Raw genomic sequence first — 15424 nt, 5'->3', positions numbered from 1 at the left:
TCCCTAGTAAACCACCCACACGACACCACCAGAAAAAAAACACACCCCCATTTCTTTCTTTTTGACAGTTACAAGCTTCAATGGAATGCTGTGGCAGAAGTGTGTCTTGATTTCTGTAAGGCTTTTGAAAACGTTCCCCATGATAATCTTGCAGAGAAGCTGGTAAAATGTGGACTGGGTGAGGTACCATATTGGCCCGAATATAAGCCGCACCTGAATATAAGCCACATCTTAGAAATTGGAGGGGGGGAGAGAAAATAAATAAATACCCGAATATAAGCTGCTCCTTTCCTCACTGCTCTTGGCTTCATACTGGGGGGGGGGGGAGTTGTGCTGCATTGCCAGTGGCCTTTCCCCTTCCTCGCTCTCTCTCTTCCCAGCCTTGGGGGGGGCGGGGACTACGCACAGGGTGGATGCCGCTTCACCTTGCTCCTTGCTCTGTTTGCCCCATGCTCCTGGCTGCATACCGTAAGGTCACAAATATAAGCCACACTTTAACTTTTCATGGTCGGAATTTGGGGGAGAAGTGCAGCTTATATTCAGTCCAATACGGTAACTGTTAGGTGGATTTGCAGAATGGTTGGTGACAGGTTTCTGTTCTGGGTTCGTTCTTGTTCAACATCTTTATAAATGACTTGGATGAAGGAATCAAGGGTATTCTCATCCAATTTGCAAATGGCACCAGACTGGGAGGGGTTTCAAGAGAGGATTCAAGATGAGCTTAACAGCTCGGAGAACTGGACAAAACTAGCAAAATGAATTTCAATAGGGACAACTGTAAGGTTCCACACTTAGGCAGGAAGAATCAGTTGCACAAATATAGGCTAGGCTTGTCAGCAGCACATGTTTAAACAATCTAAGTAGACCACAAGCTTAACATGAGTCAACAGCGTGATGCAGCAGGGGAGAAACTAAATGCTATTCTAGGCTGCAGACGTATAGCGTCCCAATCAAGGGAAATAACAACATTGCTCTATTCTGCCTTGGTCAGACCCCACCTAGAGTACTGTGTTCAGTTCTGGGTGCCACAATTTAATAAGGATATTGACAAAGATATTGTGAGGACATCGTGAAAGCAACCTCAAGAGACTAAAAGGGGAACCCGATTATGAGAGGGTAGAAGAGGCTGTTATGTGCTTACACACCATAGTGCCCACTGAGACTTTTCTAGCCACTGCTTGCCCACCAGTTCTCCAGGGTTTCAGGTGGAAGCTTCCCCCAGATCAGCTGGTTGACTAGAGGTTCTTCAATGAAAGATTCCAAGGATGACACCTGGGTCTTTGCAAATGCATATATGCTCTGCTGCAGAGCTGTAGACCTTATCTTACGACTGCAGCCCATCCACAATCAGGCAAGCCCAGTAGCATCCAGGACACATACACACCATTTCCTGGCCACACCATGTGCATAGAGTGTGAAGTAGCAGAGCACCAAATTCTGACTCGCCCATGAAATGGCAGCAAGCGAATTCTTTGGCAAATGTCAGCCCCAATGGCAGAGAAGACAATTAGCATAAAGGGAATAGCTGGGATTTAGAGAGAGCCAGTAGTGATGTATGGAAGTGAAAGCTGGACCATAAAGAAGGCTGATCGCCGAAGAATTGATGCTTTTGAATTCTGGTGCTGGAGGAGACTCTTGAGAGACCCATGGACTGCAAGAAGATCAAACCTATCCATTCTGAAGGAAATCAGCCCTGAGTGCTCACAGGAAGGACAGATTGTGAAGCTGAGGCTCCAATACTTTGGCCACCTCATGAGAAGAGAAGACTCCCTGGAAAAGACCCTGATGTTGGTAAAGATGGAGGGCACAAGGAGACGGGGACGACAGAGGACGAGATGGTTGGATAGTGTTCACGAAGCTACCAGCATGAGTTTGGCCAAACTGCGGGAGGCAGTGGAAGACAGGAGTGCCTGGCGTGCTCTGGTCCATGGGGTCACGAAGAGTCAGACACGACTAAATGACTAAACAACAACAACAACAAATCCTCTATATCAGGGAGCTGATGTTGGAAAAGATGGAGGGCACAAGGAGAAGGGGATAACAGAGGATGAGATGGTTGGACAGTGTTCTCAAAGCTACCAGCATGTGTTTGACCAAACTGTGAGAGGCAGTGGCGTGCTCTGGTCCATGGGGTCAGAAGAGTCGGACACGACTAAACGACTAAACAACAACAACAAGAGAGAGCCCTTGGAGCTTAATCCCTGGCTTCTGCCAAAAGCTTGTAGAACATGAAAAACTCCTCACTGATCTTCTCCAGGTGTACCTGGATCTCATCTCTGATTTCGGACATTTGACAGGCACTCAAAGACCTCAGCCTGGTAGCTTGAAATTTCAAATCAAAACTAGCCCAGAGGAACGCGAGAAGGCGATCTAGGAATGTATGCCTTGGGTTTTGCACAAAGCAAAACATGCACACTGTTACTCAGTCTTCTGTACTGTTTCCAAGAAGCAGCTGCTGCTCACTGACATTGATCCGAGATGGGCAGAAAGGTTTGCACCTAATTATGAGCAAATAAAAGCACAGAGTACTAGTGAGCTGGCTTTCAAGCTTCACGGAGCTCCCCTTCGGGTTTGATTTAAACAAAAAACAACAAAAGGAGAAAGGCAGGAGGAAAGCAGTTGCTGATAGGGGAATGGTAGGGTGGGGGACCTATCTGCGTTATGTTGCAGACTGATGACAGTGATTCAGGAAACTCTTTGCGAACTGTTCAGGGTTTGATTGTGCCCGTGCATTAGAGCACAATGGCACAATGGCATACTCCCAGGAATGCCAGAATAAAGCTACAATGGCCGCTTGCCCTTTCAATATATAAAAGTCAGCTATTCAGAAACCGTCTCTCGCGTGTTATGTATCGAGCCTAGACTGCAGAAGAGAGAGAATGGGAACTTTACTGGTTTGAAGCAAGGGAAAGCAATTAGGGGGTGGTGGAAGCTGAATTGTACTTAAGGGGACAGAACAATTATTTTAATGTGCCTCAACTGCTGCATTTAGATGGCACTTTATTCCATTTCCCTGATGTTTTCTTGCTCGGTTTCACATTTTATGCGATCTTTCACACAACCTGAAAACTACTTTTGGAAATCTAGTGGAATCTAGGGGAAGTTTAGCACTCATTTCCATGTTGTTTCAACTTGGGGAAACTGGGGGAGTTTTCCTGGGTTTTTATGATCGTGCCACCACCATCATGTGACAAAATTCGGGGTCGAATCTCAACAATGCCCAGGATGATGTAGCCTTACAATGTTGCCCTCCCAGCTCCTTTTGTGCTGTGTTTGCTTATGAAGTTCATAAAAGGTCTATATAATGTGTAGGGTCCAGCTGTAGAGCACCTAAGGCTACAGAGTCAGTCCTTGGCATTTCTGTATAACAGCACGGGCTCTTCCAAGAAGACTTACCCCAATATGTTGTGGTTTTTTTAACTGTTAATGGATCATAACAAAAGTTCATATAATCCAGAATCTCCCCCCCACACACATACAACTGCCCAATTGAATGTCTCTGAGATGCCCACAAACAAGGCACAGTGGTACCCTGGTTCTCAAACTTATTCCGTTCTGGAAGTTCCTTCCAAAACCAAAGTGTTCCAAAACCAAGGCACGCTTTCTCATAGAAAGTAATGCAAAATTGATTAATTTGTTCCAGACTTTTAAAAACAACCCCTAAAACAGTAATTTAACATGGATTGTACTATATAACGAGACCCAAGAAATGAAAGCAATAATCAATGTATTGTACAATAAAATAAATAAGATAGTATTGTAGATGATAAAAATTCTCATCCACACAGTCCCAAAAACAAATCAACCGGAAAAGCCTCAAAAACACAAAATAAATAGCAAAAACAAAAGTACCAAATTTAATCCGTTCCGGAAGTCCGTTTGACTTCCAAAATATTGAAAAACCAAGGCACAGCTTCTGACTGGTGCAGGCACCCCAGAAACAATAGCTGACATTCGCATCAGATGTTCGGCTACCAAAAAATGTTCAGAAACCGGAACACTTACTTCAGGGTTTTTGGCGTTTGGGAACCAAGGTAACACTGTAATAATCTAGATCTCTTGATGTTGCCTCCCATTCTGGTGCTGTGTGTCTAAATGCAGGGCTCTGTTGTACTTGGATGAAGGAAGGAATGTGGCAGGCCTTCTGGGTATCTCTCCAACACATGGACCCTGCATCCACAGTGGACAGGATGAAGCCCATAGGGATTGAGTGGAATCATAAGCCATCCAGGGGGTGTGCAAAAGCAGCAGTGCCAAGCTCATAAACCCTACACAACTTTTATGTGGTAAAAAATGTGGGCAGATCAGAAACTTGCCATAGGACATCTTCACGTATTATTGAGAAGGGTTGGGGAGCGGAGGCGGCAAAATCTGGCGATGCTTTGGCTTGGGGCCACCGGTTGAATTATTAAAAAGTCTGGAATAAAAGTTTACAATGTACCCTTATGCTTTGAAGCAGTGAAATCGGGGAAAAACACCCTACATAAAATAAAGCAAGGAACACCACGTGCTCACAACCAAATGCATTCTTGTAAAATTTTAATGGTATACAGCCCACTGAAACTGGAACCTCCCCAACTGGGGGAAAAAAGTGGTTATGCGTCAATCTTCAAAAGGAGAGGTTGAAACTAATGGATAGCTTTAGCTAGCTGCACGGATATTGAGTAAAGCTTTGGAGATACCCGCTAGTCAAGTCAGGTAGCAACAGCAATTTGAAGAAGTTTAGCTAGCTGTGGGACTATTCGAGCAGGCCTAAGCCACATGTGTGCTAACTGCAGGATTATGGTACCCCCCCTTCAAATATGGGTATAGACACCAGCTAGTTCAGTAACTGGGACACGGGTGGCGCTGTGGGTTAAACCACAGAGCCTAGGGCTTGCCAATCAGAAGGTCGCGGTTCGAATCCCCGCAACGGGGTGAGCTCCCGTTGCTCGGTCGCTGCTCCTGCCAACCTAGCAGTTCGAAAGCACATCAAAGTGCAAGTAGATAAATAGGTACCGCTCCAGCGGGAAGATAAACGGCATTTCCGTGCGCTGCTCTGGTTCGTCAGAAGCGGCTTAGTCATGCTGGCCACATGACCCGGAAGCTGTATGCCAGCTCCCTCGGCCAATAAAGCGAGATGAGTGCCACAACCCCAGAGTCGTCCGCGACTGGACCTGATGGTCAGGGGTCCCTTTACCTTTACCTAGTTCAGTAAGTGATGCAGCAAATACCAATTTCAAGCTAGAGTATGCCTCAGTGGTACAGCATGCAGTTTGCATGCAAGACGTCCCTGGTTCAATCACCAGCACCAGCTTGGAGAGCCCCTTCCACTCAGGAAAGACCATTGGATGGACCAAAGGTCTGACTCCTTGGCATCTTCCCATGATTCCACATTATTTGGAAATAATGTTTTATGATTTCTGTGGACCACCCCATCTAGGCCAAGGGAGGGGAATCTATGGTCCCCCAGATACTTCTGGACTATATCTCTCATAAACCCCAGCCAGCATGGTCAATGATGATGGGAGTTGTAGTCCAACATCATCTGGTGGGCCCCAGGTCCCTCGTCTCCATCGTAGGTCAGTGATTGGCTCCATGTAATTGAACCCAACATGCAAAGGAAATTCACGCCATTCGCTCCAGACAAAGCACAAACCCTGATGTGGCAGGTTGTCTGTATTGAATGCAAGTTGCAGGTATCAACAGATACCTGAAAACTGATAGAACATGAGCCACTTGGGCAACAATCACCATTTCCCCCTAGGCTATGTTGTTTTCATTTGGGGAGGGAGTGTCTAGCCAACTTTATTGAGAAAGTCGCTAACAAACTATAGCTAAGAAACTGGTCTGTTTATCCATTCCTTCATGGCATAATCTACCCAGCAGTGGCCAGTATTAAAGATCATGGTTTCACTGGTTAGTTAGTCAGTGTGTGTGTGTGTGTGTGTGTGTGTGTGTGTGTGTGTGTGTGTGTTTCCTAGGGGGTCTGTGAGGACAGAGTGCTGGACTAGGTGGGCCATTGGCCTGATCCAGTACACTTTTATGAAAAGGAAATAATCCACTTGTTTTAAAAAGACAATTAGGCATATGCTAAATGTTTCATTAGCAAGTGTGTGTGCAGATGGCCTTTTCAGTAGTGGCGCCCGCCCTGTGGAACGCCCTCCCATCAGATGTCAAGGAAATAAACAACCACCCGACTTTTAGAAGACATCTGAAGGCAGCCCTGTTAAGGGAAGTTTTTAATGTTTGATGTTTTATTCTGTTTTTAATCTGGGAGCCGCCCAGAGAGGATGGGGAAACCCAGCCAGATGGGCGGGGTATAAATAATAAACTACTACTATTATTATTATTATTATTATTATTTTATTTGGTGTGAGGAACATCTCACTCATGTTTGTACTTAACCTTGTGGGGAAGGGGAGAGTTACTATTTACACCAATGCATAGCTGTCAGCTTTTCCCTTTTCTTGCGAGGAATCCTATTCGGAATAAGGGAATTTCCCTTTAAAAAAGGGAAACGTCAACACCTATGCGCCAATGGGAGCTTTCCCCATTGCAATGCAGGGGAGAGGATGATGGCTTGTTTAATCATGTATTAGTAGCACTATATCCGAGGCTGGAGGTTCCATAGCTGAAAGGTATCTCCCAGTTTAAAAAGGATTTCAGGCAGCACAGCTGGGAATAAGCATAACACAGGTGTAGACAGACGATAGCTCACTAGCAAAGAATATGCTTTACATGCAGAACACCCCCTCCCCCCTGTTTGGCATCAACCCACATTAAAAAAAAAACTGCATGGAAATGTACACCTAACTAGCATTTAAATGCACATTTTGAATGCATTTTCTCATAAAACAACACATTTCAAAACATATTTTAACACTCATTTTGATGCATTCTTTTTTTAAGAGTTTGTTTCTCAACTAGACCCCCAAAACCATTCATTTCACTCTTTTCCTTCCGCTTCTCATTGCACTGGGATGGTGTTACCTTCAGCTCACGCTGCATTAGCAGGGATGCTATGCTAAGAGACAATCAGGCCGGCACAGCTGTGAATGTTGGAAAGGCTCCTAAAACCAAGTGAGCACAGGAGCACAGGGATGGAAAGCTGGAGCTCTCGGTTCTATTTCTAGTGCTCCACAGCTGACACGGTATACCACTCTGGGCAAAACAGTTAACCTTGCTGTACTTTAGCTCTCCCCCCACCCCACGCACCGTAAAATCAATATTTGCAGGTTGCAGTATGATTTGTCAATTAGGCTGTGTTTGTTTCAATCGTAGCGGCACCACGGTGACATGCCACCCCTCTTCGCCCGAGCGCTTTGTGCATCTGTCGTTGCATCCAATTAAAAAGTTTTCGACAATGCAAATGCATATGCTAAGCAGAGGCTTTACAGCTGCTCTGAAGCGGATGAGAAAACTCTTGCCATCTATTTCTGAAGGGCATGAAACATACGGTTGGCACTAGCTGGGCAGGGGTGTCTTCAAGCCGGCTTTGGTGTGGCCCGAGTTGATGGACATGGCATTGCCTCACTGCCAACACTGCGATGGCGGGGGGGGAGTTCAATTCTGTTTGCATTTATAAAAGCAAACCTCTCAGATTCACACATTCTGAAATAATATGAGAACTGAAATCTACACATTTTGTGATGCAGTTCTCCAAGCCTTTTTTTCCTTTTTTTTTTTTAAAAAAGTGTGTATTATGGGGAATATGCATAAAAATCAATATACCAGTGAAAGTTGAATAGGAAAACATTAAAGTAGCAAAAGGGGGGAACATGCATACAAAACTGCATACAAAAACGTTTTCATTAGGAGACGTTTGCACTAAAAGGCTGGTGAATTTTCGCAATTTCAACTGCTGCAGAAATGGGGTGAAATGAATTCAAGACTGGATAAGAAGAAAAAGAAGAAGAGTTTGGATTTGATATCCCGCCTTTCACTCCCCTTCAGGAGTCTCAAAGCGGCTAACAATCTGCTTTCCCTTCCTCCCCCACAACAAACACTCTGTGAGGTGAGTGGGGCTGAGAGACTTCAAAGAAGTGTGACTGGCCCAAGGTCACCCGGCAGCTGCATGTGGAGGAGCGGAGACACGAACCCGGTTCCCCAGATTACAAGACTACCACTCTTAACCACTACACCACACTGGCTCTCTCTGTGAATGAGAAACTGAAGTTGACAGGCTAGCCTTCCATCCCCAGACATGCATCACTTTCTATGCATGATAGCCAACAGACTAGCATTTGATTCTCACTTAACAGTGGCAATGGGAAGGCGTCCTCCACTGATGGCAGCACACTCACTTAAGGGTGCACGGCAGCCCGTGTGGCACACACAGCTTTCTTCTCAGGCATCTATCTGGCACCTGAGAATGACACCTCATTCTGCCCAGTGGGAGAACCAACCCTGGATGCAGATTTTCGGGGGGGGGGGGGGGCAGGGACTGCATGGGAGAGACGAGACGGGTGTTCTGTTGCACAAGCAAAAGAGGAATGGCAGCACTGGATAAAACTCAATGGCTTTCCTTTCAAATGTCACACTGACCGCTGAGTTACCAAAGAAGTGTGTGATGCTGGAGTTAGGACCAATATTGTGGTGGGGTCCCACAGCCCCCTCTGTGCATTGCATCATGTGCCGTCAAATAATCAGGTGAAGAATGCCATATGTGCTCTACACATTCTTAATTCTATTGTATTTCTGAATGGCTTTTAACTACCAGCTTTTTAAAATTAATTTATTTACAACAACAACAACCACATCCCAGGAAAATAGAGACAATGAATATGTGTGGAAATCTGGTTCCACACCCTAATATGTATATTAAGTCCAGGGGTGTGATCTGAAGAATTAGGAAGCTGTTGGAAGCTAAACAAGTCTGAGTTTCCACAATGTCTAAATGTGGAACCAATGCCTTTAGACTTCATGATGGGAGAAAGACAGGCTATAAATACAAGAAATTACCTCAAACTTCCTCAGATACATAAAGTCTTTGAATTATGTGCCAATTTGAAACAAGCAGCCATCAAAAGGCCTATTATTTGGTGTTTACTTTCTACCTGTTCCAAAAACCACACCCTGCTTGCTTTAGGCTTCACGTTAATCCACATGAAAATGAGCATCTGCATATTTCACCATCACAATCTGAAATGCTTGCTCAAGGTGGTGGAGAGATAAGGAGAGCAAAAAACCAAAAAGGCAGAAGTCTCCCTCTAAAGTTACGTTACCAGCTCCCTGGATAAACACATCTGCAGCGAGTGAACACAAGGGGAGGGGGATGGTTCAATTCCCATTTCCCAAACCAATATGCAAAGTGATGTGCGGCTGTCTTTTAAGATTCACACCTCTCTGAAATGTGTGATGCAGTACGCCAACTCAAAAATGCATTCAGAAATAAGTGTATTAAGGCAAAGTGTCACACGTGTGTGTGTGTGAAAGTAATGTGTAAAAAATGTATTATATTAGGGGAAATGCTTTGCAAAAATGCTTTTATCATTAACATTATCATCAGATTTAAAACAGAGATTGAAGTTTCAAATATTGATAATCTGAGTAGAATGGACTCAACACAACATCTCCTTAGGAAGACGTTATCTAATTCAGATAGATGCTGGAGGTGCATCCAGGGATGTTTTGTGTTGTTCTCAACTTCTTGTCCATTTCCATTTTGCACTGGTGAAATCTTTGATATTCACAGATGTCTCTGTGTTGCGCGCTTTTAAATCACATTCCCATGGTGTGAGAATTAACAACACAGCAACAAAAAAATAATAATAATGATTTTGTGAGCCCTTAAGGCTGATAAAATACTTTGAACCTGGAAGGATAAATACCTACCATCTATTTTGAAATGGTCTGCAGATCTTAACACTCTTGCTACATTTGAATGCACTTTTTATAAACACCAGTTTCACTTGGATACAGTACCTAGTCAAACATTTGGATGGCATGCATCCATCAGTATGTGCAAAACAGTAATACTGAACTGATGTTTAGAGTGTTGCTGTGAGTGGGTTGTTCTCTTCTTGTTGTTTTTTCCTCTCCTTCCCTCCCTCTATCCACTTTTTTTCTTTAATAATTTTGCATGCAAATATTATTTCATTATTTATTTCTTATCCACCTTTCACCATAAGGTCCCAGGACAGGTTATAACAATTTGAAAATACAGATTACAATCAAGAGGATAGGGTAAGTTCCAATATATATATAAAAAAGGCAAAGGACCCCTGACAGTTAAGTCCAGCCGTGAATGACTCTGGGGTCGCGGCACTCATCTCACTTTACTGGCTGAGGAAGCTGACGTTTTTCTGCAGACAGCTTTTCCGAGTCATGTGGCCAGCATGACTAAGCCGCTTCTGGCAAAACCAGAGCAGCACACAGGAATGCCATTTAACTTTCCACCAGAGCGGTACCTATTTATCTACGTGCACTTTGATGTGCGTTCGAACTGCTAGGTTGGCAGGAGCAGGGACTGAAAAACAGGAGCTCACCCCATCACGGGGATTCGAACCACCAACCTTCCGATCGGCAAGCCCTAGGCTCTGTGGTTTAGACCACAGCACCACCCGCGTCCCACAATATATATCAGGTGTCAAAAGCATATACTATGCAATGAGGGTCCCAGGTGCACCTCTGTAAGAGATAGTTCCACAGCTTAGGGAGCACCACAGATGATAACTTCTCTCAGCCCCCAGCCCCCCCCCAAAAAACTTATGAAGATGGATGGTAGAACTACCAAGCAGGCCCCCTCTGCTAATTTTCACACCAAGAGGTTCAGCAGATCTCTCGTCTCGGTAGTGTCGCCCGCCCTGTGCAATGCCCTCCCATCAGATGTCAAGGAAATAAACAACTATCCGACCTTTAGAAGACATCTGAAGGGAGCCCTGTTTAGAGCAGGTTTTAATGTTTGAAGTTTTATTCTGTTTTAATGTTCTGTTGAAAGCCACCTAAAGTTGCTGGGGAAACCCAGCCAGATGGGCGGGTTGGAAATAAATTATTTCTATCATCATCATCTGGAGCCATCTGCTAGAGCTGCCATCTTGGCTCTTACTTGGCCCTTGGCCTAGCCAAGTCACAAACCTTGCCTATTTGTTTCGCCCTGAACAAATTCTGTATGCTATCTCCACTTTCCTGGTTTAAGGAATTCTGAGGCATTCTTTTAATTAATGTACCCCACAGCTTCCTTAGCTGTGCCTCCATCCATCATCCCGAAGTGGCTGGGTCTTCCTAAAGGAGCCACTAAAAAGAGGGAACCATATCGGCAGTCATGTCACCTAACCGGCCTCATGGCTCTGATCTGCGGGTATAGTCACACCTGAGTGAGAAGCATTTTTAAAACAAATTTTGTGCTCTTTGATTTTTCTAAAAATGCAACAATAATAAAATGGGGCTAGGGAGTTTCCCCACTTCCATTTCCACCACCACCACCACCCCGGCCCATTCAGATGGCATTCAGCAAAGCTTTGTTATGAAACAGCTTCCCCAGACATTTGCTTACCTGCCCACAGGTATGGATCTTAGTTATTTGGGGGCCAAAAAAGAGGAATGGGGGGTGGAGGAGATAGAAGCACAGCAATGTGTGCAAAGTTTGCCTGGTTGCCAAGGAAGAATTTGTATTCACCATACAGTTGGCTATGTACGCACCAATCCAGAATCATCTGTCATGAAGATAAGCCATTGTTTCATATGTCACCGCCAAGTTTGACAATGTACGTTGTACAGCAACATGCAAAAGCCTATTTACCGGTAAGCAGGTCCTATTGAATTTTAACAGGGACTGCAACTAAGTAAACATGTCTAGGACTGGTCTAGCTGGCTCTGCAAAATAACTGTTACAAGTCAAATTAGTTCTTCCGCTGATAGGAGCACCAGTAAATTTGCAAGTGCGTATATTTTCCTGGATTTTGATACGCCATGTCCTCAAGTTAACTTTTTCCTCATTGCAAACTGAAGACAGTCCTCCAACTCAAGGAAACTGCAAACCGCAAAATATAACCTGCAACAACCACAAGGAACCGGAAGCTAAATGCTGACTTTCATCCAAGAATGGCATGTTTCCCAGTCCTTTCAAAAACACAGTCCAACTCAGCACAACTCCTCGGAATCGAGGAGGCACTTCCAAGAAAAAGAGAACATAAAAGGATCGCAGGAAGGGACCGGGTTTTCCCCTCTTTCCCAGGGAACGCATCCACGTGCAGGCGCAAAGCTTCACCAGGGATGACAGACAGCAGCTGCCTGTAGCTTCCGAGAGCTAAACATTAACCGCCTCAAACCTAATCCCTGTTCCTCGCAGACAACAAAGGTGATCTCACTGCTTGCACGCACTTACCTTGCAAGGGGGGATTTGCGAAGCTCTTTTCTTTCTCACCCATGTTCTAAGGATTGTGTGTGGGGGGGGGGGACAGCAGGATCTTTGCGGAGAAACCAGGCAGTGCCCAGCTGAGTCGGTGACTGGGGAAGTTTGACCTCCTGACTTCCTACTGTAGCAATGTAACCGTACACCTTACTTTCTTCTGGGAATAATTAGCAACCTGCCTTCCCGAGTTACCTGGGCTCGCCTGACCTGTTTCTCTGTTCTCTATAAAGTGACATCACATCCTTTGATCTCCTCCGCTGAATTACCATGTGCTTCGGACAACACGGCAGCTGTCTAACTTTGGACTCTCTTATTCACTCTCTCTTTTTAATCACTCCTCTGTTACTTTCACTTCTAGGCAGAACAGAATGCTGCTTGAGCTATATACATTGTTAGCAGCTAATGTGACTAGTCACAACACCGAAGGCTTGGGATTCTTAGTGTCTGTTTCTCTTTTTTGCACCTGATTGCAGGAGAGTTGGGGATTTGGGGAGAGCAGCAAGTAATGTCAGTTAGCTAATATTTGGAGTTCAGGGTTCACTGGGAAGACCAAAAAAAATTCCACAGAAATAGGGAAAGGTTCTTAGGAAAGTTTAAAAAGGCCCAACCTTAACCACATTCCAACCTGAACTGCATGATATGTTGTTGTTGTTTAGTCGTTTAGTCGTGTCCGACTCTTCGTGACCCCATGGACCAGAGAACGCCAGGCACTCCTGTCCTCCACTGCCTCCCGCAGTTTGTTCAAACTCATGCTGGTAACCTCGAAAACACTATCCAACCATCTCGTCCTCTGTCGTCCCCTTCTCCTTGTGCCCTCCATCTTTCCCAGCATCAGGGTCTTTTCCAGGGAGTCTTCTCTTCTCATGAGGTGGCCAAAGTATTGGAGCCTCAGCTTCACAATCTGTCCTTCCAGTGAGCACTCAGGGCTGATTTCCTTCAGAATGGATCGGTTTGATCTTCTTGCAGTCCATGGGACTCTCAAGAGTCTCCTCCAGCACCATAATTCAAAAGCATCAATTCTTCGGCGATCAGCCTTCTTTATGGTCCAGCTCTCACTTCCATACATCACTACTGGGAAAACCATAGCTTTAACTATACGAACCTTTGTTGGCAAGGTGATGTCTCTACTTCTCAAGATGCTATCTAGGCCTGTCATTGCCCTTCTCCCAAGAAGCAGGCGTCTTTTAATTTCGTGGCTGCTGTCACCATCTGCAGTGATCATGGAGCCCAAGAAAGTAAAATCTCTCACTACCTCCATTTCTTCCCCTTCTATTTGCCAGGAGGTGATGGGACCAGTGGCCATGATCTTCGTTTTTTTGATGTTGAGCTTCAGACCATATTTTGCGCTCTCTTCTTTCACCCCCATTAAAAGGTTCTTTAATTCCTCCTCACTTTCTGCCATCAAGGTTGTGTCATCATGATATGATCGTGCGTTAAAAGCACATCTCCAGCTATCTCTGTCTGCAAGGAAAAGGCCAACTTTTTCTGGCAACTCTCCCTGATAAATCAGTAAAGATTTGTGGCATGCCTTTTTCAACTGACTTTTTGCAACTTGTCATGCTTCTGGTTTCAGACCCCTCCTCTTAGTCTCTAGAAGCAAAACCTCTCAAGGGGGAAATTCATCTTGTCTCTAGATGTACATGGGTGTAAAAGCACATGTGTGAATGCTAAGGAAACACGGAGCACACAGAACGACATAAAACAAAATGAAGGGGTTGTAGCCATGGCCGGATTTAGGTTTGATGAGGCTGTAGGCTACTGAAGGTAATGGGGCCCTTTATATGTCCAGCTCTTCATTGGCAACAACAAATTGTCACTGTTTTTTGGGTTGAATATAGGCTATATGTTAATTTATGGACCTAATAGACCTAATTTATGGACCTAAGTATGGACCTAAAGCCATTTGCACATGCAGAATGTAGGCATCCTATATATAGAGATGAGCAAATCAGGGATATTTTAGGGAGCAGGATAGCAGGCAGGGCCCATTACTTACGTCATAGGAGCCTACACAACACAAAACTCTGTTGCTGTATGTAGGTTTTATTTGTTTTTTATCTTATATTTTGGAAATGTACATCCAGTTGTTGTTGTTGTTGTTGTTGTTGTTGTTGTTGTTGTTGTTGTTTTCCTTTAATTTTTTGGGGGGCCCCCAAGAGAGTGGGGCCCTAAGCTTACTCCCAGATAAGTGGGCTTAAGATTGCAACTGAAACCATTCTTTTATGAGAATAATACCAAACAAGCCCTGTTGCGCAAGCAGAACTTGGTTTGTGCAGCATAACTACAGTCAGTGCCGGATTTACGTATAAGCTAAACAAGCTATAGCCCCAGTGAATTCAATAAGCTTTACTTCTGAGAAGACACTGTTAAGGATTGCACTGTAAGTTCTGTACTTCTGTTGCAAGCAGGGCCATATATATAATGCCTCCTGCGATGAGATTTTAAGATGAGGCAACTGTGAGTTGGAAGGGACCCTGAGAGTCATCTCAACACACAGTCCCCCATCCAATTTGAAACCATACCAGACCCTGCTTAGCTTTTTCAAATGTTCTAGTAGTTTACTGCTGCCCCACTGGGGAGATGCAGGGCATCTCATGTGGTACACGCAACAATGGCCTTCAAGTGCTGCCCGCTTGCCAGCATCTGCCACAAACTGCTTAAAGGTAGGGTCAGCACTGGTTAGGAGATTGTTTTGACTCTTAGTATTACAGTGGTACCTCGGGTTACATACGCTTCAGGTTACATTCGCTTCAGGTTACAGACTCCGCTAACCCAGAAATAGTACCTCGGGTTAAGAACTTTGCTTCAGGATGAGAACAGAAATCGTGCTCTGGCGGTGCGGCAGCAGCAGGAGGCCCAATTAACTAAAGTGGTGCTTCAGGTTAAGAACAGTTTCAGGTTAAGAACGGATCTCCAGAACATACTTAACCAGTACTTAACCCGAGGTACCACTGCACAGTGGTACCTCGGGATGCGAATGGGATCCATCCGGAGCCCTGTTCGCATCCTGAACCCAACGTAAGATGCGACACTGCATTTGCACGTGCGCAGGTCGCGTTTTGCCGCTTCCGCGCATGCGTGTGACGTCAT

General features: G+C 44.9%; 1 protein-coding gene across 5 annotated transcripts in view; it reads right to left on the bottom strand.

The window, feature by feature from the left end:
• The window catches only part of NAALADL2 (N-acetylated alpha-linked acidic dipeptidase like 2), a 797888-nt gene that overhangs the window by 533678 nt on the left and 248786 nt on the right, over nucleotides 1-15424 (bottom strand). The window contains exon 1 of one of the 5 annotated variants that reach the window (XM_083739412.1): nucleotides 12308-12514. The exons of the other annotated variants lie outside the window; for them this stretch is intronic. Within the exon in view, the coding sequence (XP_083595538.1) occupies nucleotides 12308-12350 (43 nt within the window). The 5' untranslated portion in view covers nucleotides 12351-12514. Of the gene's footprint in view, nucleotides 1-12307; nucleotides 12515-15424 lie in introns of those variants that run through there. 5 annotated transcript variants of the gene reach the window in all.

The sequence above is a fragment of the Podarcis gaigeae genome (genome assembly GCF_964106915.1).
Source record: "Podarcis gaigeae genome assembly, chromosome: 5".
NCBI classification, from domain to species: Eukaryota; Metazoa; Chordata; class Lepidosauria; order Squamata; family Lacertidae; genus Podarcis; species Podarcis gaigeae.
The sequence above is the reverse complement of the archived record's forward strand: the minus strand, read 5'-3'. Positions and strand labels throughout refer to the sequence as shown.